The sequence below is a fragment of the Podarcis bocagei genome (genome assembly GCF_964188305.1).
Source record: "Podarcis bocagei genome assembly, chromosome: 16".
NCBI classification, from domain to species: domain Eukaryota; kingdom Metazoa; phylum Chordata; class Lepidosauria; order Squamata; family Lacertidae; genus Podarcis; species Podarcis bocagei.
The window spans coordinates 40,377,961-40,400,089 of record NC_138142.1 but is presented as its reverse complement, the minus strand read 5'-3'; the positions used below and the strand labels follow the sequence as shown (position 1 = coordinate 40,400,089).

Below are 22,129 nucleotides of genomic sequence, written 5' to 3'. Positions count from 1 at the left end.
GAAATAAGTCTAATTATACACGGCCTGCTTGTGGGGTCTTACGGAACCTCCAGGTCCAGAGGCAGTCTATCTGCATTACTAGGTTTTTAGGAGCATTTGGCCACCGTGAGAACAGCACACTGGACTAGAGCCCTCCCCTTGGCCTGATCTAGCAACCAGCCTCTCCTGGAGCGTTTATGTTGCACTTTCCTTACACGCTTACCTGAGAGTAAGCTTGGTTATATTCACTTACAGTTGGGGTTTTTTTTTAGCAGAGTAGCCCCTCTGAAGTAGACCAACATGGCTAATTTTAAGTTTTTTCACTGGGTTAGCTCTGAGGACGACACTAGTTAGATCCAACTCTTCATCAGGCTACAAATATGGTCCCACCAATGAGCATACTTACAAAACAACAATACCCCAGTAAAAAGACAATAATAAATATCAAAAAAGGACAAAAAACCCCACCTTCAAACAATTCCTTTATAGAGAAGCAGCATAATGTAATTTGCAGTTCTGATTTAAAACACACTTTAAAAGCCAGGGTGGATTTAAATATATATTTATAATATATTAATTAAATATATTATATTAAATATATATGTTATCATCTATTATCATTGATAGATAGATGTTTTAGGCTTGCTTTCTTCCTTTCTTTTTTTTCAGATTCTACCCCGACCCTTCTCTGATAACATTTACATTGCTCTCTGGCAGGCATGGCCAAACTTGACCCTCCAGCTGTTTTGGAACTACAACTCCCATCATCCCTAGCTAACAGGACCAGTGGTCAGGGATGATGGGAATTGTAGTCCCAAAACAGCTAGCGGGCCAAGTTTGGCCATGCCTGGTTTATGGAGCTGAAAGCCGTGCGGCATGCTGGGAAATCGAGTTTTGCGCGTGCTCCATTTTCGTTGGCTGCGCAAGCCTGCTTAGGAAATCCCTGAATCCTGATTGCTTGGGAAGGGAAGGGAGGCAAGAGACCGGCATCCAGGTGCATGCTGGGGGTTGTAGTTCTGGAGGCCAAAACAGGAAGTGCTGGAGGAGTCCTCCTGCTCCTTGCTCAGTCTTCGGAGCCTGAAGGAGTGAAGGGGGCGCAGCATGTCTTTCAAGAGGGAGGGAGACGACCCCAGCCAGCTCAATGTGCTCAAGGTGAGTGGAGGGGAAGATTGGGGGGGGGAGGCATTCAAGGGATCTTGTTGTTGTTGAGTCGTTTAGTCGTTTCCGCCTCTTTGTGACCCCCTGGACCAGAGCACGCCAGGCACTCCTGTCTTCCACTGCCTCCCGCAGTTTGGTTAAACTCATGCTGGTGGCTTTGAGAACACCGTCTCACCATCTCGTCCTCTGTCGTCCCCTTCTCCTTGTGCCCTCCATCTTTCCCAACATCAGGGTCTTTTCCAGGGAGTCTTCTCTTCTCCTGAGGTGGCCAAAGTATTGGAGCCTTAGCTTCAGGATCTGTCCTTCCATTGAGCACTCAGGGCTGATTTCCTTCAGAATGGAGAGGTTTGATCTTCTTGCAGTCCATGGGACTCTCAAGAGTCTCCTCCAGCACCAGAATTCAAAAGCATCCATTCTTCGGCGGTCAGCCTTCTTTATGGTCCAGCTCTCACATTTGCAAAAACCATAGCTTTAACTATACAGACCTTTGTTGGCAAGGTGATGTCTCTGCTTTTTAAGATGCTGTCTAGGTTTGTCACTGCTTTTCTCCCAAGAAGCAGGCGTCTTTTAATTTCGTGGCTGCTGTCACCATCTGCAGTGATCATGGAGCCCAAGAAAGTAAAATCTCTCGCTGCCTCCATTTCTTCCCCTTCTATTTGCCAGGAGGTGATGGGCCCAATCGCCATGATCTTTGTTTTTTTGATGTTGAGCTTCAGACCATATTTTGCGCTCTCCTCTTTCACCCTCATTAAAAGGTTCTTTAATTCCTCCTCACTTTCTGCCATCAAGGTTGTGTCATCTGCATATGTGAGGTTGTTGATATTTCTTCCAGCAATCTTAATTCCGCCAAGGGATTCATCCAGCCCTGCCTTTCACATGATGAATTCCCCACCCCCCAAAAAAATCTGCACAACCTCCCAGTTCGTTGTCGTCGTCGTTGCTAGGCTTTTTAGTCTCTTGTTTATTTATTATTATTTATTTGTTGCATTTCTGTTCCATTTCTTTCTCCAAGGAGTTCAAGGTGACTTGGACATGGTTTTCCCCTTCCACGTTTAATCTAAGGTTACCAGATTTTTTTTCAATGAGTCTGGGGACACTTTTCAGCTTCAATGGATTTTGTAAGGGGACTGATTTGTAAATCCGGGAACTGTCCCCGGGAAACAGGGACATCTGGTAACCTTAGGTGAATCCCTGCAAAGGAGGTTAGGCTGCGAGGCAGGGATTTGTCCAAAGTCACACAATGGGTTTCATGTGGCTGAGCAGGATTCGAACCCTGGTCTCTCCCGGGTCCCAGATCGACATTCTAACCGCCACACAACCAACTGGCTCAGACTCAGAGGTCTCTGAATGATTTGCTGTTGTTGTTGTTTAGTCGTTTAGTCGTGTCCGACTCTTCGAGACCCCCTGGACCAGAACACGCCAGGCCCTCCTGTCTTCCACTGCCTCCCGCTGTTTGGTCAAATTCATGCTGGTAGCTTCGAGAACACTGTCCCACCATCTGGTCCTCTGTCTCCCCTTCTCCTTGTGCCCTCCATCTTTCCCAACATCAGCGTCTTTTCCAGGGAGTCTTCTCTTCTCATGAGGTGGCCAAAGTCTTGGAGCCTCAGCTGCAGGATCTGTCCTTCCAGTGAGCACTCAGGGCTGATTTCCTTCAGAATGGAGAGGTTTGATCTTCTTGCAGTCCATGGGACTCTCAAGAGTCTCCTCCAGCACCAGAATTCAAAAGCATCCATTCTTCGGCGATCAGCCTTCTTTATGGCCCAGCTCTCACTTCCATACATCCCTACTGGGGAAACCATAGCTTTGACTATATGGACCTTTGTCAGCAAGGTGATGTCTCTGTTTTTTAAGATGCTGTCTAGATTTGTCATTGCTTTTCTCCCAAGAAGCAGGCGTCTTTTAATTTCGTGGCTTCTGTCACCATCTGCAGTGATCATGGAGCCCAAGAAAGTAAAATCTCACTGCCTCCATTTCTTCCTGAATGATTTAGAAAACGTAAATATCATACCAGGCCTAGAGGCAAGCTGAGCCGCTCTGCATGTTCTCCCTGCCCCAGGAGAAAGCAGCTGCGCTCTGTACATGCTCCCAGTCACTGTGGACTCTGCACAGGATCCCAGTCCTAGCACCGTGCAAACGGTCCCTGTTCCAGAATTTCTGCCCAAGGCCCGCATCTCCAATTCTCTTCTCCCTTTTTCGTGACCCTGTGGGCTCACACCCCTAATTTCTCTATCCTACTGTGACTTTGCTTGTAGCTAAACCCAGGTGAAATATTTCTCCTTCTTTATTCATTTCCAGAAAAGAAGAGTTGCTGACCTCTTGGCCAATTATATCCCTGAGGATGAAGCTTTGCTGCTGAGAGATGGCAGGTCAGAGCTAAATACCCTGGATACACCATTGTTATCTTCATTGATTGATAACACATGGTGCAGGTTTGATGCGCAGCTAACAGTGGGCAGTTAGAGCAAACTGGGCACTCTGCACATGCTACCCAATCCCAGATCGCTGATGTAGTAGGGCAGCAAAAAGAAAGAGACAACAGTTTAGGTCTCACCAAACTGGCTCTCTTATGGCATGTGTAGTTCATAAGTCAATTTTAGTTAGAATACATGGAGTAGAGGAAGAGAGTAATATTATTTATAGTTTTCATTTTTATTAACACCCCATTTTGCAGCCAAGACGGTGGCCCTAAGCTGTTTTAAATTAAGCAGAGTTGTTTGAGAAGAAGAGGAGGAGTTTGGATTTGATATCCCGCTTTATCACTACCCTAAGGAGTCTCAAAGGGACGCGGGTGGCGCTGTGGGTTAAACCTCAGTGCCTAGGACTTGCCGATCGCATGGTCGGCGGTTTGAAACCCCGCAGCGGGGTGCGCTCCCATTGCTCGGTCCCAGCGCCTGCCAACCTAGCAGTTCGAAAGCACCCCCGGGTGCAAGTAGATAAATAGGGACCGCTTACTAGCGGGAAGGTAAACGGCGTTTCCGTGTGCGGCTCTGGCTCGCCAGAGTAGCTTCATCACGCTGGCCACGTGACCCGGAAGTGTCTGCGGACAGCGCTGGCTCCCGGCCTCTAGAGTGAGATGAGCGCACAATCCTAGAGTCTGTCAAGACTGGCCCGTATGGGCAGGGGTACCTTTACCTTTTACCTTTAAGGGTCTCAGGGACGCGGGTGGCGCTGTGGGTTAAACGACAGAGCCTTGGACTTGCCGATCAGAAGGCTGGCAGTTCAAATCCCTGCGACGGGGTGAGCTCCCATTGCTCGGTCCCTGCTCCTGCCAACCTAGCAGTTCGAAAGCACAAAGTGCAAGTAGATAAATAGGTACCGCTCCGGCGGAAAGGTAAATGGCGTTTCCATGTGCTGCTCTGGTTCGCCAGAAGCAGCTTAGTCATGCTGGCCACATGACCTGGAAGCTGTACGCCGGCTCCCTCGGCCAGTAAAGCGAGATGAGCGCTGCAACCCCAGAGTCGTCCATAACTGGACCTAATGGTCAGGGGTACCTTTACCTTTACCTTTAAGGAGTCTCAAAGCGGCTAACAATCTCCTTTCCCTTCCTTCCCCAAAACAAACACTCTGTGAGGTGAATGAGGCTGAGAGACTTCAGAGAAGTGTGATTAGCCCATTTTCACCCAGCAGCTGCATGTGGAGGAGCGGGGAATCGAACCCGGTTCACCAGATTACGAGTCCACTGCTCTTAATCACTATACCACACTGACACTCTCTCTCTCTCGTGTGTGTGTGTGTGTGTGTGCTTCAAAGAAAGATTTTTAAAAACCATATGGATAATTAGAGTATTATAGAAAATGGGGTCTTTTAAAAAACGGGTAATGAATTATTGGAAAAAGAAAAGAGAAAGGCTATATACTCAAGATCACCACTGTTCTAGCATGTTTGTCATGATTTATTTACAGAGCAGTGTTGTAACAAGCCTGCTTAGAACTCAGTCCCACAGATTGAATGGGGCTAAGGCTGCCCCACTGAGTGCAATGGAGTAAGTTCTAATACAATTCTCTTTGTTCGTTCCTTCGCCCCAGCAGATATGCCTGCACCGTCTGCTTCCACCGTCCAGTTTTTGACACTCTCGACATGCTCACGGTCCACCGTTCTGGAAAGAAGCACCTCATCAGTAAGTCTGCAGAAGCTTTTATTGAGCCCCCGATGCCCCATACTCCCTCATCCAACCATCTGAGCAGATAATACCCAAGGTTTATACCACGTTGCTAAGAGCAGCATTGTGGTGGGGGAGCTAAGCCATCTCCCTGCTCTCATTGCTCCATTGGTTTTCAGGTACTGCTCAATTTGCTGCTCGGGGTAGTAAAAGAAGGGATCTGTGTGCGAGGAAAGGTGTGCTGTTGTTGTTTAGTCGTTTAGTCGTGTCCGACTCTTCGTGACCCCATGGACCAGAGCACGCCAGGCACTCCTGTCTTCCACTGCCTCCCGCAGTTTGGTCAAACTCATGCTGGTAGCTTTGAGAACACTGTCCCACCATCTCGTCCTCTGTTGTCCCCTTCTCCTTGTGCCCTCCATCTTTCCCAACATCAGGGTCTTTTCCAGGGAGTCTTCTCTTCTCATGAGGTGGCCAAAGTATTGGAGCCTCAGCTTCACGATCTGTCCTTCCAGTGAGCGCTCAGGGCTGATTTCCTTCAGAATGGAGAGGTTTGATCTTCTTGCAGTCCATGGGACTCTCAAGAGTCTCCTCCAGCACCATAATTCAAAAGCATCAATTCTTCGGCGATCAGCCTTCTTTATGGTCCAGCTCTCACTTCCATACATCCCTACTGGGAAAACCATGGCTTTTACTATATGGACCTTTGTTGGCAAGGTGATGTCTCTGCTTTTTAAGATGTTGTCTAGGTTTGCCATCGCCTTTCTCCCAAGGAGCAGGCGTCTTTTAATTTCTTTACTGCTGTCACCATCTGCACTGATCATGGAGCCCAAGAAAGTAAAATCTCTCACTGCCTCCATTTCTTTCCCTTCTATTTGCCAGGAGGTGATGGGCCCAGTGGCCATGATCTTCGTTTTTTTGATGTTGAGCTTCAGACCATATTTTGCGCTCTCCTCTTTCACCCTCATTAAAAGGTTCTTTAATTCCTCTTCACTTTCTGCCATCAAGGTTGTGTCATCTGCATATCTGAGGTTGTTGATATTTCTTCCGGCAATCTTAATTCCGGCTTGGGATTCATCCAGCTCAGCCTTTCGCATGATGAATTCTGCATATAAGTTAAATAAGCAGGGAGACAATATACAGCCTTGCCGTACTCCTTTCCCAATTTGGAACCAATCAGTTGTTCCATATCCAGTTCTAACTGTAGCTTCTTGTCCCACATAGAGATTTCTCAGGAGACAGATGAGGTGATCAGGCACTCCCATTTCTTTAAGAACTTGCCATAGTTTGCTGTGGTCAACACAGTCAAAGGCTTTTGCATAGTCAATGAAGCAGAAGTAGATGTCTTTCTGGAACTCTCTAGCTTTCTCCATAATCCAGCGCATGTTTGCAATTTGGTCTCTGGTTCCTCTGCCTCTTCTAAATCCAGCTTGCACTTCTGGGAGTTCTCGGTCCACATACTGCTTGAGCCTGCCTTGTAGAATTTTAAGCATAACCTTGCTAGCGTGTGAAATGAGTGAAATTGTGCGGTAGTTGGAGCATTCTTTGGCACTGCCTTTCTTTGGGATTGGGATGTAGACTGATCTTCTCCAATCCTCTGGCCACTGCTGAGTTTTCCAAACTTGCTGGCATATTGAGTGTAGCACTTTAACAGCATCATCTTTTAAAATTTTAAACAGTTCAGCTGGAATACCATCACTTCCACTGGCCTTGTTATTTGCAGTGCTTTCTAAGGCCCATTTGACTTCACTCTCCAGGATGTCTGGCTCAAGGTCAGCAACCACACTACCTGGGGTGTACGAGACATCCATATCTTTCTGGTATAATTCCTCTGTGTATTCTTGCCACCTCTTCTTGATGTCTTCTGCTTCAGTTAGGTCTTTACCACTTTTGTCCTTTATTATGGTAATCTTTGTACGAAATGTTCTTTTCATATTTCCGATTTTCTTGAACAGATCTCTGGTTCTTCCCATTCTGTTGCTTTCCTCTATTTCTTTGCATTGATCGTTTAAGAAGGCCTTCTTGTCTCTCCTTGCTATTCTTTGGAAATCTGCATTCAATTTCCTGTATCTTTCACTATCTCCCTCGCATTTTGCTTGCCTTCTCTCCCCCGCTATTTGTAAGGCCTCGTTGGACAGCCACTTTGCTTTCTTGCATTTCTTTTTCATTGGGATGGTTTTAGTTGCTGCCTCCTGTATAATGTTGCGAGCCTCCACCCATAGTTCTTCAGGCACTCTGTCCACCAAATCTAAATCCTTAAACCTGTTCCTCACTTCCACTGTGTATTCATAAGGGATTTGGTTTAGATTGTATCTTACCTGTCCAGTGGTTTTTCCTACTTTCTTCAGTTTAAGCTTGAATTTTGCTATAAGAAGCTGATGATCTGAGCCACAGTCAGCTCCAGGTCTTGTTTTTGCTGACTGTATAGAGTTTCTGCATCTTTGGCTGCAGAGAATATAATCAATCTGATTTCGATGTTGCCCATCTGGGGATGTCCATGTGTAGAGCCGTCTCTTGTGTTGTTGGAAAAGCGTGTTTGTGATGACCAGCTTGTTCTCTTGGCAGAACTCTATTAGCCTTTGCCCTGCTTCGTTTTGATCTCCAAGGCCAAACTTGCCAGTTGTTCCTTTTATCTCTTGATTCCCTACTTTAGCATTCCAATCCCCTATAATGAGCAGAACATCCCTCTTTGGTGTCACTTCTATAAGGTCTTGTAAGTCTTCATAGAATTGGTCAATTTCAGTTTCTTCAGCACCAGTAGTTGGTGCATAAACTTGGATTACTGTGATGTTAAAAGGTCTGCCTTGGATTCGTATCGAGATCATTCTATCATTTTTGAGACTGCATCCCAGTACAGCTTTCGCCACTCTTTTGTTGACTATGAGGGCCACTCCATTTCTTTTACGGGTTTCTTGCCCACAGTAGTAGATATGATAGTAGATATGATAGTAGATATGAATTCACCCATTCCCGTCCATTTTAGTTCACTGATGCCCAGGATGTCAATATTTATTCTCGCCATCTCATTTTTGACCACATCCAACTTACCCAGGTTCATGGTTCTTACATTCCAGATTCCTATGCAATATTTTTCTTTACAGCATTGGACTTTCCTTTCGCTTCCATGCATATCCACAACTGAGCGTCCTTTCGGCTTTGGCCCAGCCGCTTCATCAGCTCTGGATCTACTTGTACTTGTCCTCCGCTCTTCCCCAGTAGCATGTTGGACACCTTCCGACCTGAGGGGCTCATCTTCCAGCGTCATAACTTTTATATGTCTGTTGTCTTTGTCCATGGAGTTTTCTTGGCAGGGATACTGGAGTGGCTTGCCGGTTCCTACTCCAGGTGGATCACGTTTGGTCAAAACTCTCCACTATGACCTATTCATCTTGGGTGCCCTGCTCGGCATAGTTCATAGCTTCTCTGAGTTCTTCAAGCCCCTTCGCCACGGCAAGGCAGTGATCCATGAAGGGGAAAGGTGTGCTACCCGGTACCAAAATTGGAGAGGTCAAAGGGTGGCTGAAAATTAACATCACCAGCCACTTTGTTGTGTGACTGCCCATCTTGGGTTTGTTTTTAATTATTGCCGCAGTTATTCTGTGGCACTTTTAATTTGCAGTAGTTTCGTTCATCCTCGCAATGGTCAAGTAAGGATGTCTGGTCCCATTTTACAGATGAGGAAGACTGAGGCTTACGTAGAGATTTTGATTTAACCAAGGCAGCCCAGAGATTTGAACCGAGACCCTGCCATGTTCTTCTGTCTCTCGCTTTGTAATAGGTTTGCAGAAGTTCTATGGGAAGAAGCGTTCGCTCGAGAGCGAGGTCCAGAAACGCCGTCACCAGGCGTACCTCCGAGCAGAAGAAACTGGTGCCCAGGTAAGTCTGCATGCTCCTTGCCGCTTCTTAGTTGCTAAGAATTGCAAACTAGAATGGCAGCCTCTGTGTCGGCTGAGTTTTCTTCCACTGCAATCCTGGGCTCATGAGTCCCACAGACTTCAGCAAGACTTTTGGAAAGCAACCTTAGCATGGAAGATCTGCCACTAAGCTATAGTTTGCCCTTTAAAGTTAATATGATTCCAGTCCTCTTGGTTCTGAAGAAAGGGTCGATATAAATTGGAATAGAGGAGGCTGCTTTATACAGTCAGATCCCTCTAGTCTTGCTTACACTGATTGGCAGCCGCTCTCCAAAGAAGGTGCTCTACCAGTGGGCTGCGTTTTCATGTACAAAATGTGTTTGTGTGTGTGGTTTTTAGTGTTGATGATTTTATTGCTAGATTGCTTTGAGACATTTCATGAGAAAATACTCATTCATGAAAATAAATGAATTGATAAACCCTCTTTCTTTAGGTGAGTCCAGGCCCTGCACCTTTGCTTGTGGAGACCAGGAAGATCGCCCACAACGCTTTGCTGAAAAATGTCCCTTATAGCAGCTGCTGCCGGCGAAACAGGTAACGTGCTTTGCTCTCAAACCGTGGCCCCGTGAACTTTAATGCGGATGGTGTCCATGTTCCCCGTTGGCTGGGAAGTGGCACCCGGTGGCCTTAGATCTCCTTCTGAGGAACTTCCCTAGGTTCCCTCTCTGAGGCCGGCTCAGAGGATTGTGACAAGGGAGAGTGGTGCCTTTTCAGTGGTGGCTCCTTGTCTGTGGAATCCTCTCCCCAGCGAAGTCCACCTGGCACCTTCACTGACTTTTTTTTTTGTACCAGGTAAAGGTTTACCATTTCGTCCCGAGCCTTTTGATAGTCTAAGATGTTGTTACTGTGTTACTAAATAAATAAAACATTATTATTTATATTTATTATTTACTAGTGTGCAGCTGACGCTTCCGGTTGCTGTTACACAGACTATTTCTTTCTGTACAATGCATTTAAATTTATGTATTTAAGTTGCTTTGAAACCTTTAGATAATGTCTGATTAATATTTATGGCATCTATATCCTTTTTCTGAAAGGAGCTCAAGGTAGTATATGTGGTCCCCCCCCCCCATTTAAACCCCATAACAACCCTAGTTTAGGCTGAGAAGTAGTGGCCAGGTGGGGGATTTGAACCCCAGACCAACATGCGCCAGTGTTTCTCAGACTTGGGTCCCCAGCTGTTGTTGCACTACAACCCCCATCATCCCTGACCACTGGTCCTGCTTAGTAGGGATGATGGGAGTTGTAGTCCAACAATAGCTGAGAACCTAAGTTTGAGAAACAGTGCTTTAACCACTACACTGCATTGAATCTCAATAATAATAACAAGTATATCTGAAGAAGTATATCTGAAGGTCCAGTATATCTAAAGGAGTGTCTCCACCTCCATCATTCTGTCCAGACAGTGAGGGCCTTCTGGCGGTTCCCTTGCTGCGAGAAATGAGGTTACAGGGAACCAGGCAGAGGGCCTTCTCGGTGGTGGCGCCCGCCCTGTGGAACGTCCTCCCACCACATGTCAAAGAGAACAAGTACTACCAGACATTTAGAAGACATCTGAAGGCAGCCGTGTTTAGGGAAACTTTTAATGTTTGCTGCATTACTGTATTTTAATATTTTGTTGGAAGCCGCCCAGAGTGGCTGGGGAAGCCCAGCCAGATGGGCGGGGTATAAATAATAAATTATTATTATTATTAGCAACAATAATATAAGGAAGATGACTTTCTACAAGGCCTCAACATGACTGATTTATTTGGAACAGGGTGGCAGGAAGTGACATTGCCCCCAGTACCTCAAGGACAGATGCAAGCTCCAGAGAGTCTGAAGAAAATGAGCCGTCAAAACCCAAGAACTCCATTCATGCAGAAGAACATAGACTGCCTTTGCCAGAAGCCACTTCTGCTGTGGATTTGCCTGGGTGCGCAACTTCCATGTCAGGTAGAAAATTGCTTTGGAACAGTTTGGTTGTGGTGATTCCTAGAATCATAGAATCATAGAGTTGGAATAGACCACCAGGGCCATCGAGTCCAACCCCCTGCCAAGCAGGAAACACCATCAGAGCACTCCTGACATATGGTTGTCAAGCCTCTGCTTAAAGACCTCCAAAGTAGGAGACTCCACCACACTCCTTGGCAGCAAATTCCACTGTCAAACAGCTCTTACTGTCAGGAAGTTCTTCCTAATGTTTAGGTGGAATCTTCTTTCTTGTAGTTTGGATCCATTGCTCCGTGTCCGCTTCTCTGGAGCAGCAGAAAACAACCTTTCTCCCTCCTCTATGTGACATCCTTTTATATATTTGAACATGGCTATCATATCACCCCTTAACCTCCTCTTCTCCAGGCTAAACATGCCCAGCTCCCTTAGCCCTTCCTCATAAGGCATCGTTTCCAGGCCTTGGACCATTTTGGTTGCCCTCCTCTGGACACGTTCCAGTTTGTCAGTGTCCTTCTTGAACTGTGGTGCCCAGAACTGGACACAGTACTCCAGGTGAGGTCTGACCAGAGCAGAATACAGTGGCACTATTACTTCCCTTGATCTAGATGCTACACTCCTATTGATGCAGCCCAGAATTGCATTGGCTTTTTTAGCTGCCGTGTCACACAGTTGGCTCATGTCAATTCCTCATTGGTTTCAGTCTGTACCTCAGTCATAGAGCACTGTTTTGCATGCAAAAGCCCCCAGGCTAAATCCCCACTGCCAGTGTAGAATCATAGAATTGTAGAGTTGGAAAAGACCCCCAAGAGTTATCTATTCCAACTCCTTTCAACACAGGTATCACAGCTAAGGTATCCCTTACTTTTCCCGCCCCGACCTGGCCACAGTAATCCATGCTACGGTCACTTCCAGGCTTGACTACTGTAATTCGTTCTATGTGGGGCTGCCCTTGAAGCTGTTCCAGAAACTCCAGTGGGTGCAGAATGCTGCAGCAAGGCTCCTCACGGGGTCTCTGCCATGGGAGCATATTCACCCAGTGCTTTTCCAGTTGCATTGGCTCCCGGTGGAGTACAGGGTCAGATTTAAGGTGCTGGTTTTGACTTTTAAAGCCCTTCACGGCCTAGGGCCCTCGTACCTACGGGACTGCCTCTCCCGGTATGCCCCATGGAGGACCTTAAGGTCCATAAATAGCAACACCCTAGAGGTCCCGGGCTCTAAGGAAGTTAGATTAGCCTCAACCAAAGCCAGGGCCTTCTCAACACTGGCTCCGGCCTGGTGGAACGCTCTGCCTCATGAGACCAGGGCCCTGCAGGATCTGATCTCTTTCCACAGGGCCTGTAGGACAGAGTTGTTCCACCTGGCCTTTGGCTCAGAATCCATTTGATTCCCTCCCCCTTTTTCTTTTTTCCTTTCTCCTCCTATGATGAGATTGCTCCCTAATTGTTTTAATATTGTACAGTGGTGCCTCGCAAGACGAAATTAATTCGTTCCGCAAGTCTCTTCGTCTTGCGGTTTTTTCGTCTTGCGATGCACGGTTTCCCATAGGAATGCATTGAAAATCAATTAATGCGTTCCTAGGGAAACCGCCTTCAGACCAGGTCCGGGGACAGTCTGCCCCCGGACCTCTTCTGAAGGCTGGGGGGGGGACAAGGGCTTTTCTTCCCACCCCCAGAATTTTAAAAAACCCTGGGACAGCGGAGGACTTCTCCGCTGTCCGGGGCGATCTTAAAATGCTGGCGGGCGGCATTTTAAAATCGCCCCGGACAGCGGAGGACTTCTCCGCTGTCCGGGGCGATTTAAAAGCCCCTGGGAAGGCAGGCAGGGGGGACAAAGACTTTCGCCCCCTGCCCGCCTTCAGAAGGTGTTCCCGCCCCCCGTCCCACTTCGGAACAGCTTTCCGAAGTGGGGCGGCTGGGGCAGGTGTCCCCGCCCCCCCTCCCCACTTCGGAACAGCTTTCCGAAGTGGGGCGGCTGGGGCAGGTGTCCCCGCCCCCCCTCCCCACTTCGGAACAGCTTTCCGAAGTGGGGCGGCTGGGGCAGGTGTCCCCGCCCCCCCTCCCCACTTCGGAACAGCTTTCCGAAGTGGGGCGGCTGGGGCAGGTGTCCCCGCCCCCCCTCCCCACTTCGGAACAGCTTTCCGAAGTGGGGCGGCTGGGGCAGGTGTCCCCACCCCCCCTCCCCACTTCGGAACAGCTTTCCGAAGTGGGGCGGCGGGGGCAGGTGTCCCCGCCCCCCCTCCCCACTTCGGAACAGCTTTCCGAAGTGGGGCGGCGGGGGCAGGTGTCCCCGCCCCCCCTCCCCACTTCGGAACAGCTTTCCGAAGTGGGGCGGCTGGGGCAGGTGTCCCCACCCCCCCCTCCCCACTTCGGAACAGCTTCTCTGTTCTCCTCTTCTGAAGGCCGGCTGTGGGCGAAAGTCTTTGCTCCCGACCGCCAGCATTTCCCTATGGGCTTTCGTCTTGCGATGCAAGCCCATAGGGAAATTCGTCTTGCGAAGCGCCTCCAAAACAGAAAACCCTTTCGTCTTGCGGGTTTTCCGTCTTGCGAGGCATTCGTCTTGCGGGGTACCACTGTATCTTAATCTTTTAAATTGTATTTTAATCAACTTGTTTTTATTATTGGTTGTTAGCCGCCCTGAGCCCGGTCTTGGCTGGGGTATAAATAAAAATTTATTATTATTATTATTAAAGAAGCACTGACAGGTGGGCCACCCCACCTCTGTTTAATAACCTCCAAAGAAGGAGAGTCCACAACTTTCTAAGGGAGTTCGTTCCATGGTTGAACAGCTCTTCCCATCAGAAATTTGTTCTAAGGTTTCGTTGGAATGTCCGTTTCTTGTCTAGAGCAGCAGAAAACCAGCTCGTTTCATCTTCCATGTAACAGCCCTTCATGTACTTGAAGATGGCTGTCATGTCACCTTCCAGGCTTTCTTCTGCAGCTTAAACTGCAGCTTCAACTGTTCCTCATAATAATAATAATAATAATAATAATAATAATAATAATAATAATAATAATTTATTATTTATACCCCGCCCAGCTGGCTGAGTTTCCCCAGCCACTGTGGGCGGCTTCCAATCGAGTGTTAAAAACAATACGGCATTAAATATTAAAAACTTCCCTAAACAGGGCTGCTTTTAGATGTCTTTTAAAGATAAGATAGCTGCTTATTTCCTTCACATCTGGTGGGAGGGTGTTCCACAGGGTGGGAGCCACTACCGAGAAGGCCCTCTGTCTGGTTCCCTGTAACCTCACTTCTAGCAATGAGGGAACCACCAGAAGGCCCTCGGAGCTGGACCTCAGTGTCTGGGCAGAATGATGGTGGTGGAGACTCTCCTTCAGGTATACAGGACTGAGGCCGTTTAGCGCTTTAAAGATCAGCACCAACACTTTGAATTGTGCTCAGAAACGTACTGGGAACCAATGCAGATCTCTCAGGACTGGTGTTATGTGGTCCTGGAGGCCACTCCCATAAGACTTGCTCTCCAGATTCTTTACCATCTTGGTCGCCCTCCTCTGCACACATCACACTGTGTGTTGACCCGTGTTAAGCTTGTGGTCTGCTAAAACCCCTAGATCCATTTCACATGTGCTGTTGGCAAGCCAGGAGTGCCTTTCAACTTCCTCTTCTGATCTACACTCCCAAATCAATCCAGAAGGACCTGCAGATGTGGACACAATTGCCTCATCTGCAGTTGTTATTGTGAAGTGGGCAGGATTTTAGGGACGCCAACCCCGTCCCAAGTTGCCAGTGAGCAAGGAGATGCAACTCCTTAATATCAATCTCTCTTGACTCCAGAATCGCTGAAAAGATCTGCAGCTCTGAGAAAGGAGCGTAGCCGCAAAAGGAAAGCGCCTCACGGTGCAGCACCTCATTCTGACGCTGGTGATGTTACCCCGGAGAAGCGCCGGGCTTTGGAACACTATCTGAGGCTGAAAAGGTAGGTTAGAAGTTGCCCAGAAGATGTGTTAACTAAGTGGTGGGATCACAGGTACTAGATTTGCAGGCTAGGAGCCGAAAAGCATCAGGGGAGCAAAGTTGCGTCTGCACTGTTTTCTTTGTTTCAAGACCTGGTTTTGCAGGGGAGGGTGATCAGGTTTTACTATAAAGTTCGATTTCAATGCATCCCTTCCAGTGTAGACACAGGCAAAGCACTATTAAGGCTTTTAAGGTCTACTGTCCTCTTAATTAAAAGCTTTTAAGGGCTATTGTGCTCTTAATCAAAAGCTTTCTGTTGGCAAGCTCAGCCTTGTTTTATTGCTTTTTATAATATTATGTCTATATACAGTGGTACCTTGGGTTAAGTACTTAATTCGTTCCGGAGGTCCGTTCTTAACCTGAAACTGTTCTTAACCTGAAGCGCCACTTTAGCTAATGGGGCCTCCTGCCGCTGCGCCGCTGGAGCATGATTTCTGTTCTCATCCTGAAGCAAAGTTCTTAACCCAAGGTACTTTTTCTGGGTTAGTGGAGTCTGTAACCTGAAGCATATGTAACCTGAAGCGTATGTAACCCGAGGTACCACTGTACTAGGAAAAAAGGAGAAACTGAGTGATGTAAAGCACCGCCTGCAGCAAACAGAAGCTGGCATCTCCAGATAGGGCTGGGAGAAACTACCCGAAACCCTCAAGAGCCACTGTTTGACAGCATAGACAACACAGAGCTTGCTGGTCTAACTCTGCATTAGGCAGCTTCTTTGTGTGTTCTGAACAGGAAACTTTTAATTAATGCTACGCGGCTGTCTTGCACTTAAACGTTACAGAAGTATCTCAGCCATGGTGTACGGCAGTGCAGTTTAATATTGTACTCTGCAAGTGTGCTTAGATCCATTATTCCAGAAAAATGAGCATCCCCTTCTCAGATGTGTTTATTTCCTTCCCTTCTCTGGCAGTTCCGGTTGGGTCCAAGATGGTTCTGGCAAATGGGTAAAAGACGAGAATGTGGAATTTGACTCTGACGAAGAGGAACCTCCTGCACTGACTCCATCTTGACAACATTGTTACTTACTTTCTGAGGGGGTACCCTTGGAAATGTTCAGTTGGTTGGACATTCAGGGACCACTCATTCAAGAGCAAAATTTATTTTTTACCACGTACTGTATATAGAATGGTTTATATTTTTTAAAAGGGGGGGTATGAACGCAGGTTACATTGTCTGGTTACTTCCTTTGTTGGTTCCAGTCTCTGATTTTGTTTCACTGCATAGAGACTGCCTTTCACAACAACCCTGCTAGGTAGCTGGATTGCAAGAGAAAGTGTGTGTGTGTGTGTGTGTGTGTGTGTGTGCGCGCGCAACTTCTGTGGTTGAATGGAAATTTGAACCCGGGTCTCCCTGGTCATAGTCCAACAATCAGACTGCACCAAACATGGAAAACACTGCTTTTGAAAAGCTTGCTTAACCCTGGCCAATTTTCTTTCAGTATTTGCAAAGGAAAAGCAATTGCATGGAGTCCTGAACTGGACCAATTCCCAAACTAGTTTCCTGCCCCCAAATCCTGCTTTTCCCTTTTTTTTTAAACAAAGACAGCTAAAGTAAGTTTTTTTGTTTCGTTTTTTAAAGTAAGAAATAGAAGCAACATTTCATTTGCCCCAAGCATTAATCTCTAGGCCAGTGTTTCCCAACCTTTTTTGGGCAAAGGCACACTTGTTTGATGAAAAAAATCTCGAGGCACACCACCATTACAGCCCCGTGACGTCAGCGCGCAGCGTCACGCCGGGAGGGACGCACGAAAGTGTAAGTTTCAATTTTTTTCCCTCCCCCTTGCCGGGGAACCTCCAAGCTTTGGGGGTGGGGGGGGAGGAGGCAGCAAAGCGAGGCAGGAAGGAGAGCGCGGCTTGGCTGGGTGAGCTTTGGCAGGGGCAGGGAATGAGAGCCGCGAGGCGGGCGCTGCGGACGGAGGCACTGCCCGCCGAGCTCGCAGGCAGCCAGGCAGGCAGACGGCGAGAGCCCCGCGCTGGGCGGCCTCTCCTCGCCGCCGCCGCCCCACCTCTCGCCACCCGACTCGCCCGCCTCCCTCCAGGCAACATCTCGTGGCACACCAGGCAACATCTCGCGGCACACTAGTGTGCCGCGGAACAGTGGTTGGGAAACACTGCTCTAGGCAGCACTGTCGTTCAGCCTCTACTACATTGTTGGGGAATCTTTTCCTGCTCAAGGGCCACATGTCCTCATGAGGAACCTTCTGAGGGCCACATTCTGGTAATGGGCAGTGCCCCAGTCCAAAGTGACCACTTTGTACTGCTAGTTCCATCTCTATCCAGGTAAGCAAAAGGCACAATCACCCCTGGAAGACACATTACAACCAGGTAAAAGTGCTCAAGGGAGGGCTGGGGAGATTCCTGAGGATCGGGTCGAGAGGCCCAGAGGGCTGCCTTTGGCACCTAACCCTGAGATTCCCCAACACTATACTGAACCCTGCAAAAAGGAATTTGTTGGCAGCACAGCTTCTGGCTGGCCATTGGCCGAGCTGCCCTGATCTCACAGAGGCACACCAGGGAGGAAAGGCAGATCTCTTGACTACCACTTGGCTCAGACGACATTGCAAAGGGGCCAGAGCAAAGCATTGGACAGGGAGCTCTTCAGGAAGGAGGCTTAAATGTGTGATCCAGAGAAGGCCAACGGAAAACGTCTGGGTCCACTAATACAAGTGGTGTCCACAGAGCCCAGGACCTTAAAAGACGCAAGGATGCTTTGAAATCCACATACAGTTAAGTCCAGTCAAAGGTGACTATGGGGTTGCAGCGCTCATCTTGCTTTCAGGCCGAGGGAGCCGGCGTCTGTCCACAGACAGCTTTCTGGGTCATGTGGCCAGCACAACCAAACCGCTTCTGGTGCACGGAGGACCGTGACAAGTGCCAGAAGGCATGGAAACACCGTTTACCTTCCCGCCGCAGTGGTACCTATTTATCTACTTGCATTGGCGTGCTTTCGAACTGCTAGGTTGGCTGGGACAGAGCAACGAGAGCTCACCCCGTTGCGGGGATTCGAACCGCCAACCTTCTGATTGGCAAGCCCAAGAGGCTCGGTGGTTTAGACCACAGTGCCGCCCGCGTCCCTTATTAAATAATAATTTTTAAATAAGCCATAGGCGGATGGTTGGTGTCTAATTGTGGGCCTTTATAAGTGGGTATAAAGCCAAAGAGAAAGGGCCCCATTCCACTGTCTCTGAACAAGAGTGGGTCTCGGAGGCAAAAGCATAAGTTGGCAATTGTTCCCACCGCAAGTGCCTTCATGTCAGCCTAGCATTGACTCCACCGCCCCATCCTCTGCTGCTGGTCATAGCTGTCAACCTTCCCTTTTTTTGCGGGAAATTCCCTTATTCCAACGCTGCTTCCCGCTGCTATTCCAGATTGTTAAGATATCCCTTAGACTGTCCCTGGGACAGGTGAGGCTGCTGATCCCTTATTTTCGAGGCTGCTGATCCCTTATTTTCAAATCTGAAAGTTGACAGCTATGCTGCAATTGTGATACATTGCGGGTTGCGGAGGCCAACCCATGGTTTTCGCACACACCCCTTTTGCCGTCGGCTCTGACGCCACCGCCGCTTCTTGACGTGGGTCGTTTCCATTGCCCGCTTGCGTCAACTTCGGGGCTGGTGACTTTTACCCGCCTAACCTAACTCTCTCCCCCCCCCCAAGCCTAACAGCTGTCCATGTCAACCACGGAGGACAAGCCGGGAGAAGCCGACTGCATTGACAGGCGGGACATGTGACACCTCCGGCCTTGGGAGAGGAAGGGAAGCCCCTAATTTAAGACCGGGACGCCTTCTCCTGCTCCTCCTCCTCCTTGCGGGGCCTGGGCCAAGATTTCGTGCAACCCGATCCCTTGGGTGTCCATTTCGTCTGCTGATCCCAGCGGGGGGTATAAATACATCGGGAGGGTGGGGGGGGATTCTTCTTTCCCCCTCCCCACAATCTTTCTCCGCAGCACCACCTGCTTGGAATAACTCTCTATAAAGTGGCAGGGCTCCTTGCAAGATTCCTGATGCGACACCCTTCCTTGACGCCGCTTGCGCTTCCTATTATATAAAGCGCCGGGCGGCTTTTTAAATCTACTTTTCTACTGCTGGAGCTGTGGGAGTAAAAATGCAAACAGTACATATGATGATTAGCTGCCCCGTGATAAGATCATTTTGGTGTGGGGTGAGGATAGTTCTAGCAAGAGTCATAAAAAGAAATTGTTATTTAGGGGAACTGAATTGAATTCTAAATTATATTCCGGAAATGTGGGAGATTACAAGGGGTCAAAAAAAATGGATGTACTGTGCCGTATTGGAAGCAAAAAAAACTTGTTTTGATGAGTTGGAAGAGCTGCAAAAAGATTCCATTGAGCACATGGATTGATAATATGGACAGACTAGCTACATACGAACGAATTGCATGTCGATGCAAATTAAGAATGGATAAATATGAAGAAATCTGGAAGGAATATTTAAGCGATAAGGCGGACAGTGGTGGGAAGTAGGGGGAGGAGAGGTGGGGGGAAATTGTTCAAAAGGTGTAGTCATAGGTATATCAGTATTCAAATTTGAATTGTCAAATTGTGTTAGTGTTATGGTTTTTGTTGTATGTGTCTTGTGCGGTGGTTTGTATTGCAAAAATGGTTAGTTTAAAAAAAAAAATCTACTTTTCTTCATCGGGCACCAAGCAGAGTTCATGGAAAGCCAGATCCTGACTTCAAATAAAGGATGTTGGAAATGCATTGTTTTATTCGACAGCTGCTAGCTATTTCTTTATCCTCCTCCTGAGGAATTCAAGATGGAGAAGTCAGCCCTTCTTGTTCTTCCCATTTCATCCTCACGACAACCATGTGGGGTATGTTAGGCCGAGAGAGAAGAGAGTAGCTGTCCCGAGGTCACGCAGGGAGTTTCATGGCTGACTGTATAGGGTCAGAGTTAGGCCATCTCCATTGAACTCTTACCACTATACCACACTGGCTCTCATGGGGCAGCGCCTCAGCCATGGAAATCCTACCCTCGGCCCCTGCATGGCCAGCCCTGAGAGCGCTTCCATCATTTCAGGCTGTTTCTTCAGTCCTGAGGACTAGAAACTTGGTTAGTGTTGTGGCTTTGAAGTGAAAGCTGTTCTTCTAAGTGCGCTGGATTCTCCAGATACCAAACCAGGGATTTTGGAACACGCGCCTTTCGTTCAACACGCTCGTCTGATTTTTGCCTTTCTGTTAAATACCAATGTGTTGGTTCCCACTGAAGGTGTTTCCTGTTTTCGTGCCTGGAAAAAGAAAAGCCTTGTAGGGTAGCAAAATCTCATGCCATACAGTGGTGCCTCGCAAGACGGAAAACTCGCAAGACGAAAGAGTTTTCCGTTTTGGAGGTGCTTCGCAAAACGAATTTCCTATGGGCTTGCTTCGCAAGACGACAATGTCTTGCGAGTTCCTGCGGGTTTTTTCCTCTCCTCCCCCCCTTTTTCTAAGCCGCTAATCCGCTTATCAGCTGATCCGATCAGCAGATAAGCCGCTAAAAGCTGCTAATCCGCTAATCCGTCAATGGGCTTGCTTCGCAAGACGAAAAAACCGCTAGACGAAGAGAATCACAGAACGGATTCTTTTCGTCTTGCGAGGCACCACTGTACTTTCACCTAGGAAGAGCGAGTTCAAATCCCACAGACTCAGCCATGAAACTCTCACAGGGATCCTGCCCAGCCTCTTTCTCACAGCTCAGCCTACCTCATGGGGTTGGCTTTGAGAAAGATTATCTCTGTGAACACCACCCACAGCACCATTTTGTAATGAAACAGCTTCCCCTCAAGTCATATCTCAAGTTCCTCACAGAACTCTAGCCCAACGGTTGCCATTAATTTGATTTCAACTGATTTTATAATGAATTGATTTTAGAATGCTGTATTATTTTATTGTTGTTAGCCACTCTGAGCCCGGCTTCAGCTGGGGAGGATGGGATATAAATAAATTATTATTATTATTATTATTATTATTATTATTATTATTATTATTATTATTATTATTATCTCCCTCCTTCAGCAAGCTGAGGTGAGACAAGGCAGCTTAATTCAATTCAATAATACTGGTCCAGAGCCACCAGAATGTTCCAGAAGGGTCTCCCTCATCTGTCCTGGTTTCTATACTATTTCCCTCACTATTTCCCTTGTTTCCTCATTTTTCATTCTCATCTTTGCCTTGCCCATCTGAGGTAAATCATGCTGCCGGAGGGCAGTTATATTACTTTTCTCCTGTCACTTTTTATGACAGAACTTGGTTAGCCCTAGTGGCGCTAAGGGAATTGGAAACACCAGTTTCCACCTAAGATGGCGGCCGTCATCAAGGCCGTCTGTGAGGACGTTGGACTGTAGGCCTTGTTGCCTGGCAGACCTCTGTCACGCCAAACAAGTGCAGGGAAACAAATTTGTTTACGATGCCCTCAGGCACTCTGAAATGGCTTCCTGACTAATATCTCACTGGGCCCATAAAAACCGTCATCCTTTTGGCCTGCGGTTGCCTTTGCCAATTTAGGAGTGTTTGTTGACTCCCGAGGCCCAAATGGGTGCCCTCAGTTTCCATATTTTCACGCGCACACCTGGCACCGCTGAGGAAAAAATTGAATTTGATCCTGTTGGCGCTGGGGCTCGTTTGGTGTTCTGTTTCCGCTATAGCTCAGTTTTTAAAATGGGGGGAAAGGAAACCTCTTTCTTCTTTGTCCAGCCTCTTAAAATGCCAAAATGACATTTTGGAGAATGGAGAAGTGACTGTGATCATGGTTCCTCCACCCCATGTGGCATCTGATGGCAGATATTAGCTGACAGGAGTGTGAGGCCATTGTTGGCCGACTTTTGTGAGGGCGGCTTTGGCAGATCTCCAGGCCTGCCTCTTTTTATGCTCTTTCCTTGCTAAATTTACCTCAAATTTCCCTTTTGTAGTAGAAGAGCAGGCGAAAAGGACCTAGATTTAATTAGACACCTTCAAACTTGGTGTGTCAGAAGATGAATCTCCCCACCTGCCCATCTTTTCCAGAACAATTCTGGGACATATTTTCCAGAACATTCCAACCCAGAATGAATGAAATTGATTTCCACCTGGCCTGTGCGCT

At 47.8% G+C, this 22,129-nt stretch overlaps 1 protein-coding gene and 1 long non-coding RNA gene across 2 annotated transcripts in view; both read left to right on the top strand.

The window, feature by feature from the left end:
* The first annotated feature begins 971 nt into the window (after positions 1-971).
* Positions 972-16,172, top strand: LOC308575208 (sodium channel modifier 1-like). Its single transcript, XM_081173837.1, has 8 exons — positions 972-1,131; positions 3,433-3,503; positions 5,166-5,254; positions 9,012-9,109; positions 9,581-9,681; positions 10,907-11,082; positions 14,875-15,016; positions 15,965-16,172. Exons 1-8 carry the CDS (start codon positions 1,081-1,083, stop codon positions 16,062-16,064), a joined length of 828 nt encoding a protein of 275 aa, XP_081029963.1. The 5' UTR covers positions 972-1,080; the 3' UTR covers positions 16,065-16,172.
* A 4,494-nt stretch (positions 16,173-20,666) lies between these two features.
* The window catches only part of LOC308575351, a 31,716-nt gene continuing 30,253 nt past the window's right edge, over positions 20,667-22,129 (top strand). Inside the window, exon 1 of the long non-coding RNA XR_014002803.1 lies at positions 20,667-21,235. This is a non-coding gene — a long non-coding RNA (uncharacterized lncRNA). The remainder of the gene's footprint in view (positions 21,236-22,129) is intronic.